Source organism: Mustelus asterias, chromosome 13 (genome assembly GCF_964213995.1).
Source record: "Mustelus asterias chromosome 13, sMusAst1.hap1.1, whole genome shotgun sequence".
Lineage (NCBI taxonomy): Eukaryota > Metazoa > Chordata > Chondrichthyes > Carcharhiniformes > Triakidae > Mustelus > Mustelus asterias.
Window position 1 is genome coordinate 78829955 of NC_135813.1, and position 11466 is coordinate 78841420.

Genomic DNA, 11466 nt, shown 5'->3' on the forward strand with positions numbered 1-11466 from the left:
TGTTCGGAACAATGCATCTAACCAGCAAGTCTTTCAGAATGTGGGAGGAAACCGGAGCACCCGGAGGAAACCCACGCAGACACAGGGAGAACATTCAAACTACACACAGACAGCACAGGGAGAACATTCAAACTCCACACAGACAGTGACCCAAGCCGGGATTCGAACCCGGGTCCTTGACGCTGTGAAGCAGCAATGCTCCAGTGCCGCCCCAATTACATAATTACATATACTGAAATTAAGCACTGTGTATTGCAGTCGATGTGATATCTGACTGGGATTGATCACTGGGATTACACTCCAGGATCCTTTTTAGTTCTTGACCCACAACCATTTCTCCTCTAGGTTCTCCTCGTTGCATTGAACGACGAGTTGTTGATCTGAAACAGTTTAAATTAAGAGAGGCAAGCGCTTTCATCAAAGTATCTTTAAATATCGAACTTGAAAAATAGTAAATAACTGGATCCAGCACTGCGTTCAGATACGTCATAAACAGTGTATTATAAAATATCTCAACAGCTATTTCATACGACTGGCAGCCTTCAGTGCCTATTGGCCTGGTGACTAAAACAGCGATTGCAGCAATGTTTGTGGGCAAGAAACACACGACAAAAACTGCTGCCACAACTACCACAAGCTTTACTGCTCGTTTATATTTACCCCTCGATTCAGTTTTCATCTGTTTTAACTTCCAGATTATACAGAATGTGGAGAACACGATAATCGGAGCTGGTAAACAAAAATTGAAAACAATATAAATAATATCGGTCCAAATTGCTGTGGGACTGAGATGCTGGGTCATGCCAAAGGGTTCACAGTATGTCAGATTGTCATACATGAAGGTGCGAGGTTCCGCCAGAAGATGCGAACAAATAGCCATTGCCAGAATCCACAAGACGCCTGTTACCTTCACTGTAAAACTTGTAGGCATCTTGTTCACTCTGTGGTGAGGGTGGACCACTTTAAAATAGCGATCGATCGACATAGCTGTGAGGAACATGATGCTTCCTGCCCGGTTTAAGGAAATCAAAAATGTATTCAGACGACATGGAACATCACCAAAGCTCCAGTTCTTCCCCCGTACATAGTAATCTGCTCGAAATGGTAAACAGCAGATTAACAGAATGTCTGCAATCGCCAGATTGAGTGAATAAACACTGTTTGGTTTCCAGGATTTTACATGAAAACAGAAGATCCATAAAGCAATCACATTTCCAATGAATCCGAGGATAAATGTCACAATAATTATAGGTGGATTATAGGATGAAGGAACCTCTTTCTTAAAAACACACGTCCCGTTGTCCATTGTGAGCAGTATTGCAATAAACTCAGCCACACAGCCACAGAAATGAGTTGATTAACTGAACGTCCCACAACTTTATATAGAGTACTTCCAGTTTAGATCATGGATTGTGGGCGGTGCTCTAATATTACAAAGTTACAGCAAAACTCCAGGAAACCCTTAAACATATATTTACAGCAAGTCCTTTTGGTCCATTTAGGTTCTGAAAACGATTATTTGTTAAAATACTGATTTTTCATAATATTGGACATTGAATTGTAAGGATTGAAATTGCTCTGTAAAAGCAGTGCAACATCTGCTGACAGTCAATCAGCCACTGATTTATCACTGTTACACATTTCCTTTCCATTGAAGTGCACAGGACAATCGTTCATTCCCTTTTTAGAGACTCGTTTCCTGGTCTCACTTTCGGGTGCAATTGCTGTGAAATTAAGCATTTTGGAAATATTTTCCAAGTCAATGGAAAATTAAAACTGGTTTGGTGAAAAGTGAGCAGCAATTCAAAGGAAGCTTGTTTCACATTGCAAACATTGGCTAGTTTCACCCACTATATTTCTATTAATTTTTGTACTGAGTATCTTCACCCTCTCCTTGTGGATAGTGGTTCTACATGTTAACTTCATTTGCTCATGGGCAGCACGGTGGCACAGTGGTTAACACTGCTGCCTCACAGTGCCAGGACCCAAGCTCAATTCCCGGCTTGGATCACTGTCTGTGTGGAGTTTGCACAGCCTCCCCGTATCTGCATGGGTTTCCTCTGGGTGCTCCGGTTTCCTCCCACAGCCCAAAGATGTGCGGGTTAGGTGGATTGGCCATGCTAAATTGCCCCTTAGTGTTAGGGGGACTAGCTAGGGTAAATGCATGGGGTTATGGGGATAGGGCCTGGGTGGGATTGTGAATCATAGAAACCCTACAGTGCAGAAAGAGGCCATCTGGCCCATCGAGTCCGCACCGACCACAATCCCACCAAGGCCCTACCCCCACATCCCTACACATTTACCCGCTAATCCCTCTAACCTACGCATCTCAGGACACTCTATGGGCCGACACGATGGGCCGAATGGCCTCTTCCTGCACTGTAGGATTCTATGTGATCTATGCTTTGCTAAACAGATGTTTTACAATTCCTGCTCACTATTAGTTCTCTTTCCATTGTCATTTTCACATGGAAAGTGATTACTGCAATAGTTTTTTTTAAGAATTCACTTCCCAATTCAGTAAGAACTGTTTAAGTTCCCTGACTGTAAAAGGTAACCACGGACAGATTTTTTTGTGCATTTATTTTAAAAGAATAGGAAATAGCCTTTATTCAGCTTAATACCCAATCTACATGAAACAAATAAAACACTCCAACTCTCTCTCTCACACCCATACATGCACATTCAATAGTTCACATTCCCACACAGAAGTATGTTACATAGTGGAGTAGTGGGCGAAATTGCAACAGCCTGGTACAATCTTGTAAATTGATCCCTTTGATTATTTGAGACTGGTCCTGATAGTCTTTGTGGATTCAAGATGATTTAAAGATGCTTACAGATGATTTCCATCTAGAGTCAGCAGCTGCTGAGTTGAATCTTAAGAAGCTGCTCACATTATGTGGCTGGTTAAACAACAGAGAGGGCACAAACAGGCAGGATGGTTGGAGAGAGAGAGAGAGAGATAGAGCATGAGACCATTCAGTGCCTTGATGGTCTCACACTGAGACCCTCTTTATTCTTTGTTTGGCAGGGAGAAAATGCGATTTTTTAAAGCAAAATGAAAGCGGCATATCTGGAACAAAGGAATTCTATTGTACTGACCTCCAAATTATGTCAATTCCATCTCATTGACATTGGTAATGTTTGTATTGGGAGTTTCCGGGTTCCAACTGGAAATCCACGCCATGTATTTCATGGTTAGATATTGAGATGTGACCACGTTAGAAAGAAAAACATTTATTAAACATGAAAGGTTGGACTACTATATAAAACTCCTTCACTCCCACTTATCTTCACAAATGTACACAGATTTTAAGGATAACGCAGGTTACAAAATATAACTTCTGCTATAATGTTCTCAGTGACTACAACGTTCCTGTAAGCCAACAGGCTGTGGTCAGACACATCCCACTCTAAAAACTAGTGGCAGATGTCAGCCAATTGAACTTCTGTGGATTTCTCCGCAAATCCCCTAGATTGCTATTACTCTGTGAATCAATTAATCTTACTGGACTCCAGCTTCTGCATGAGTATTTCCAATCGCTACTCTCAAAAGAGAGCAAATGCCATCGAATCATCTTTCAAGTAATGCTTTCCCGCAACTGCGCCCAGCAAGGCTCCACTTCCAGAATTTCCAACTCTCTATTCAGTATTCCTTTGTCTTGAATAGGCGCAAGCTGTTAAACTTTCACACTATCTCTCAGTGATCCAGCCACTAATTGCTTTACAATTGATGGCAGGTTGTAGGAGGATATCACCAACCTTATGACTACTTCAGATCTCCGGCTTCTCAGTAGCCAACATCACCAGATCTGTACTTTTCAGTTTTGACTTTGCCTTGGAGCGAATAGTACCTGTTCCAGCTCCCGTTCCTCTTTCTTCCTTTGTCTTCAAACTTCCTGGAATTCCTCTTTTCATTCCCTGGTTTTCTGAAGTAAACATCCTTTAATGTCTGGAACTTGTATTCGTGCTAATGACTCATTGCATTACGTTTCTGCTTCTGACAAAGCTGTGAGAGCTGTTCCCTTCTATACCCTCTCGAGAATGCAATCACATCCTTCCCATTACGCATAAACGCAATACTCTGGCTGCAGTCTGGTGTGAGATATTGAGTAGCCAACGCAGTGTAAGATGGAGATAATTGTGGGAAGGTTGGGTGCAAGGAAGATGTCAGATTATTTTCTTGATGGTGACAGACTGGGAACTTTTGAGGCACAAAAGAAATTAAGTTTCCAGATGCGCAACGCATTAAAAACTGGTGCACGGGTGATTAAAACGGTAATGGAATACTAATCTAATAAGAGAATGAAATCAGAGTTGGAATACAAAGGGCAGAAGCTATACATTAGTTGTACAGAACTTTGCTTGGATGTGTTCAGCTCAAACAACCCATTTCTGAAGGATTGTAGACCAATCCTAAAAATCACATCATATTAAGTATATTATGGGCAAAAGAGTAACTGGGGAGAGAATAAGGATCCTTAATGATCAATGAGATTTTCTATTTGTGGAGCCACAGGAGATGGGTGAGATCCTAAATAAATATTTCTCATCATTATTTACCGTAGAGAAAGTCATGGAAGCTAGGGAACTAGGGGAAGTAAATAGTGATGTCTTGGACAGTGTCCACATTACAGAAGAGGACGCGCTGAAGGTCAGGAAACACATAATGGTAGATAAATCCCCAGGATCCGATCAAGTGTGTCCCAGAACATTGTGGGAAGCTTGGGATGAAATTGCGGGGCCCCTAGCAGAGATATCTGCGTCAGCGACAGCCACGGATGAGGTGCCGGAAGACTGGAGGGAGGCAAATGTTGGCCGTTATTTAAAAAAGACAGCAGGAATAAGGCAGGGAACTACAGACCAGTGAGCCCAACATCAGTGGTGGGTAAGTTGTGGAGGGAATTCTGAGAGACAGGATCTAAATGCATTTGGAAAGGCAAGGACTGATTAGGGATAGTCAACACGTCTTTGTGCATGGAAATCATGTCTTACAAACTTGATAGAATTTTTTGAAAGGGTGACCAAGAAAATAAATGAGGGCAGTGTGGTAGATGTTGTCTACATGGACTTAGTAAGGCCTTTACTGCATTGTAGACTGGCCAGTAAGATTAGATCACATGAGACCCAGGGAGAACTAACCAATTGGATATAAAATTGGCTCACTGGTAGGAGACAGAGGATGGTGGTAGAGGGTTGTTTTTCAGACTGGAGGCCTGTGGCCAGCAGTGTGACGCAGGGATCAATGCTGGGTCCACCGTTGTTTGTTGTTTGTCATTTATATAGATAATTTAGATGAGAATATAGGAAGCATGGTTCGTAGGTTTGCGGATGGCATCAAATTTGGTGGTGCAGTGGACAGTGAAGAAGGTGATCTAAGGCTACGACGGGATCTTGATTAACTGGCCTAGTGGGCTGAGGAATGACAGATAGGGTGGAATTTACGAGAACAATTTTAAGTGTCCAGCTAACGTGGAAATGGGAGAGTTGCAGATCCGTTTTTTGGATGGCTTTTTACACCAAGACTTGTGCACATAGTTCATGAAAAAATGGGCTAGACTGTTTCTAAGTATTACAGGCAGTGGGTAGGGCTTAATTCACCAGCCAGCAGCAGAGGGAGCCATTGCACAAGTGCAGACATCAGTGTCTAGACATGCGCAATTCTAACAGTAGAAGCATGATAGAAAGAGAGAGGGAGAGAGAGATGTCAGGCCTCTGCTGCTGGTGCCAACCTCAACCAATTCCCCCCACCAGCAATCGCGGGCCCCGCGGCCTATTGTGAGGCCCACTGGCAGTGCCAAGGTGCCAGGCTGCCACTGCCAGGCTGGCACTTCCCAATAGGCTCCCCCTCCTTGCCCACGGCTTCCTAGAGGGCCTCAATGACCTCCAGTTCTACCAGTAAGGGCAACACGACTGTTCCCCGTACATGGAGAGCAGGTGTTTTCCTCGCCGGAGAGAACCTCTCCCAGCAAGGCCATAAAGGCATGTGAGCCTGGACGATTGAACGTTGGGCTCACTAAACACATGTAAATTAACATTTTAATAAATTTAAGTAATTTATTTCAACCTCTCGCTGGAAATGGGTGAGAGGCTGATCTTGCTGGAAATCTGGTTCCGGTATGATCGCGAGAGCTGAGAAATCGGGCACTATCAGGTCCTGGCGAGTTTTATCGAACAGAGAGACCTTGGGGTGCAGGTACATCATTCCTTGAAAGTGGCATCACAGGTAGACAGGTGATGAAGAAGGTGTTTTGCACACTTGTCTTCATCAGTCAGATCACTGAGTACAGGAATGGGGACATTATGTTCCAAGTGTACAAGACATTGGTAAGGCCACATTTAGAGTACATTGCGTACAATTCTGGTCAGCCTGCTATAGGAAGGATGTTATTAAACTGGAAAGGTGCAAAAAAGATTTACAAGGATGTTACTGGGACTGGAAGGTTTGAATTATGAAGGGAGGATGGATAGACTGGGACTTTTTCCCCTGGAACATAGGAGGATGAGGGGTGACCTTATAGAGGTTTATAAAATCATGAGGGACATAGATAAGGTGAACAGCCAAGGTCCTTTCCCCAGGGGAGTCTGAAACTAAAGGGCAGTGATTTAAGGAGAAAGGGGAAAGATTTAAAAGAAACCTGTGGAGCAACATTTTCACACAGAGGGTGGTGTGTGTAGGAATGAGCTGCCAGAGGGGGTGGTAGAGGCAGGTACAATTACAACATTTAACAGACATTTGGACAGGTACATGGATAGGAAAGGTTTAGAGGGATACGGGGAAAACACAGGCAAATGGGACTAGTTCAGTTTAGGAAACCTGGTTGGCTTGGATGAGTTGGGCTGAAGGGCCTGTTTCCAAAGAAGAACAAAGAAAAGTGCAGCACAGGAACAGACCCTTCGGCCCTCCAAGCCTGTGCCAATCATGATTCTGTGCTGTATATCTCTATGACTCTATATTAGATTACCCGAGTGGAAACACTGTTCACCGACAAATAATTAACACACAGCAGCAACAAAATTCTTTGCACACATCCTGCTCCTGTACAGAGCAGAATAACTATTCTAGATGAACCCCTCTCCTTCCTCTAACTCAGCCTCCCATTTCCGTTGCCCCTTCTCATTCCCCAGCAATGGTAATTCCTTATTCAGCAGCTTTTACTAATGCAACTGACGATTAAATCAACCAGAGATCAAATCCTTCAATATTAATCAGGCAATATTTCGAGGGCAGTATTTCATTCATTTCTTGGCCAATTTTTGGATTGCATCCAAGATTGTGGCACAAGTAGCGAAACTCAGTATTTATTGGTGAATTTCAAATTCATTATAAAAATATTGGAAGATTGGAAAATCATTAAGAATAAACATCAAAGCAAACACATTATCTTACTACCCAATAGAAAAGGAACAAAGTATTTTTAAAGGTTAGACTTACAGACCACACTGGTACAAACAATCAAGAACTTTATTGGAAAGATGTTTACCCTACAGGCTGTTAAGGTAAGCTGCCTGTTTACCCATGCGAACAGCTGATGATGTCATCAGTACATCATGTGATCAAATACTTACAGTGACCTTGTTCCCATCAGGAACAAACATGAATACACAACACTTCCTCCCCCTTTACATCAGACATTTCTGCAATGAAGCACAATACAATGTTAACAAGCAAAATTTACAATATGAACAATTCATAAACACGTTAGAGGTTGTCGGCAAACACAAGGCTCTGTTTTTTCAAGTTAATTACAATTTCTAGTGTTTTATTTCAGTTTGGACATTGTCTGAAGTTGTCTTCTCCAGAGTCAATGTGCTTTTCGGATGTTCGCTTAATGTTGAAGTAACTCAACTGAGGTACTGTCTTCCACAGTTGTTTCTGGTATATCAGGAATGTCTAGGTCTTCATGTGGTACAGTTTGTTGTGGACTCTCAGTTGACTCTGTCTCCGACAAACTAGTTCTATTTCCCAAAGGTTGATCAGCATGTCTTCTCCAGGTTACATACGTCATCCTGAGTTTGAATGGTGTAGGAGGTGGTAGGTATCCATTACTCACTGGTGGTACAGTTCTTTGCCAAGGCTTCCTGACTTTCCTAAAAACACCAAATTCAGCCCTGTTCTCATGTCGCAAAATCTGACTTTGCTGTTTCCTCTTCACAATTTCTCGTCTCTTAGGGAGCTTCAGCAAAGCAAATGATGTGCATAACTGACATTTTATCATGAGTAATGCTGGTGAAAGTTTGGTTCTCGAATGTTTTGTATTCCTATATGTCATCAGGAATTGGCTCAGTCATTGATACAGTGATTCTTGCGCACAAGTTGCCTTCAATGAATGCTTCATTGACTGAACGAACATTTCAGCCAGCCCATTGATGGCAGAACGATAAGAGCGGGTCGGCTCTGTTGGATTTCGTTCTCTTTCAGATAATTTGTGAATTCTTGCAAAATGAACTGAGGCCCATTGTTGCTAACAGGTTATTAATGTTAACCAAATCTTGCAAAAGGCTCACCCAGTCTTTCTAATGTTCTTTCCAAGAACATAGTCTTCATGATGGTGACTTCAGGACATTTTTGAGTACATATCTACCACAATCAAAAACATTTGTCCATCAAATGGTATGGTATAATCGATATAAACACTTTGCCATTTCACTTCTGGCCATTCCCATGGATGTAATGATGCTCGTGGCAGCAAGTTCCAACCTTTTTCATAAGCCAAACACATACCCGCCTACTCCTTCATTTCACTGTCGAGTCTTAGCCACCAAAACTAGCTTCTCCCTCATCTTTACTATACCACAATGACCTTCATTAAGTTAGTTTGGGACACATTCCCTTAACAATGGCGGAATGATAATCCGCATTCCCCAGAAGAGACAACTGATCTTTGAGGCTAGTTTGATTCTTTGGGTAACATATGGCTTCAACTCCAGGTTTGTTCCCATAGTCTTGCCACCAATTACCATGTCCATAACTTGTTACAGCAGTGGCTCATTCCTGGTATACTTCTGAACTTGTCCTGTTGTTATTGAAGTGTTATTGACTTGTTCAAAAGAGAAAATATTACCACTCAAACTATTCAATGTCAACTCGTTGGGTAAAGGTAATCTAGGGAGTCCAGCAGTGTTCCTATGGAGATTTGCTTGACAACATTTTATCGTGTGTGCGTCTGTGTGTGTGGACTGCTGTGTGTGTGTACTGACAACAGCAATGTCCATCTCTGCAACCAGCTCACTGCCAGAGATGGAATACTGATGTACAGCCTGAGTATCATTGTCAGTGGTCAATGATCCAAGGGAAAAGTAAATTTCCTTCCATATAGGCATTGATTAAAAGGTTTGGTCTCAAAAATTATGCTGAGACCTTCTTTCTCTATCTGTGCATATTTCATTTCTGCTTTGTTCAACAATCTTGATGCAAATGCTAATGGCTTCTTTTCACCATTTGGCGTTATGTGAGAAATTACTGCTCCCACCCCCAGAAGGTGATGCATCACAGGCCAGTTGCAAAGGTAACTTCAGATCAAAGTGTGTCAGTACTTCTGAATTCAGTAATACTGGATTGATAGTGACTTTAAAATCGCCACATATGCATATCGAACCATCTTCCTTCATCACAGGTAATATCGGTGTGGCCCAATCACTTACATTAATGGATTTGAAGACCACCATCTTGATCAGCTTCCCTAATTCTGCCTTGACCATAGGGCTGATGGTGTACAGCACTGATATAGCCTTTAAGCATTGTGCTTGGCTTTGGTCCCCTAAGCTTAAGACGAACTGCTTGCTTTCATGCTTCCAAGCTCTCCATTAAGGACATTGGCATGTTTCTTTAAAATCTTTGATCGATCTGTTTAGGACTCCATCATGAGATTCATCTCGGCCCAAGGTAGCTTGATTCTCTCCAGCCAGGTTCTCTCGACTACAGCTGGATAGTCATCTTTAATGACATGCAGGAACAAGTCTATGGTCTATCTGTTCAGCTACACATTTATATCAATGCAGCCCCTTAATGGAACAACTTCTCCTGTGTAAGTTTTCAGTATTATCTTTGTGGGTTTTAAGGTGATATGTCATAGTTTCTCTTGATGAACAGTTTCTGGCAAAGCTATTCATAAAGTCCATTAACAGAAGGCAACTAAACCTGAAGAAGGCTTTAAAAGTCAGGATCTCTATTGAATAAGGAAGGCCAACAATTAAACTCACACTCTAAAGTCCATAAGGTATCACTTGAAACTTGACAGCTGCCCCAGTGTCCACCTGCATCTTCACTGGCTGTGCATCCAGTAGTGGAGTTACCCAGTAACAGTTTGTTACTCATGCAATGGCCAGTTCTTTCAATGACAATTCGTCATCTGATTGTCACTGTGGTCCTTTATACCCTTTATCATGCTCTTTTATACCCTGTGGATCCTTTTCCCTTAATTCAGTTTTCCGTTTGATACACTTGGCTCTTGCTCTTTATAATTGTTGTTTCGAGCTTATTGACTCTTTCTCCAACACCACGTTTGATTTCCCCCTTTTCACCATAATTCCTGCATTTCACATCGGTGCACTAGCAGTCAGTTGCTGTGTGTCCAGTTTTTTGTACATCGATAGCAATTTCAAACTGATGTCTGTGTTCAAGTTTCAAGTGATACCTTATGGACTTTAGAGTGTGAGTTTAATTGTTGGCCTTCCTAAGCTGCTTATTCAATAGAGATCCTGATTTTTAAAGCCTTCTTCAGGTTTAGTTGCCTTCTGTTAACAGACTTTATGAATAGCTTTGCTTCTTAACACACATACTAGTCTGTCTCTAATGGTGTTGTTCAAGACATCTTCAAATTCACAACATTCAGCTAATTTATTTAAAGTAGTGACAAACTGTGTGATTGATTCACCTTCTTGTTGGTTACATTTATGGAACCTGAACTTCTCAGCATTGACCGTAGGTTTAGGTGAGAAATGGCCCTGCAATATCTCCACAATCTCATCATAGGTTTTTCGAACCTGGTTTTTATGGCTGCACCAGACTTGGCAGGAGGTTTAATGATCACCCAGCCTATTGTACTCAGAAAAGTTGGGATGACAATGTCTGCCACAATGTTATTCGCTTGACCATAATACTGCAATCACTCACTGAATGAGCTCCACCGCTCGGAGTTCTCATCATACAATCCCACGGTGCCAAAAACTCCTCCCATTTTTCTATGAGAAGGGCTTGTGTAAACACAATGTGCCACAAACCTTTTAGAACTATCTTGCTTCTTTTTCTTTCAAACAAGGTAACCTTGAGCTCAGCCTGTTTCCTTCCCAAGTTTTGCCAGCTCTAACTTACTGTTCCACGGCACTTGCTACTCACAGTGCTCCCTGTACTGTTCCAGATCGTTCCGACATCTTAGTTTAAATCTTGGTTCTTTTGGTGGTGCTTCCAATCTTTGGCACCCTTCCATCATCAGCTTTGGTGCAATGATGTTTTTATCTTCC

The 11466-nt window shown here is 42.1% G+C and overlaps 1 protein-coding gene across 1 annotated transcript; it reads right to left on the minus strand.

Annotated features, from left to right (window-relative positions):
• Positions 1 to 238: 238 nt before the first annotated feature.
• LOC144502277 (hydroxycarboxylic acid receptor 2-like) lies at positions 239 to 2901 on the minus strand. The gene is made up of 2 exons (XM_078226095.1): positions 2841 to 2901; positions 239 to 1092 (listed from the first exon to the last, which is right to left on the minus strand). The coding sequence occupies exons 1-2, from the start codon at positions 2851 to 2853 to the stop codon at positions 239 to 241; spliced, it is 867 nt and encodes a 288-aa protein (XP_078082221.1). The 5' UTR covers positions 2854 to 2901.
• Between the last annotated feature and the right edge of the window lie 8565 nt (positions 2902 to 11466).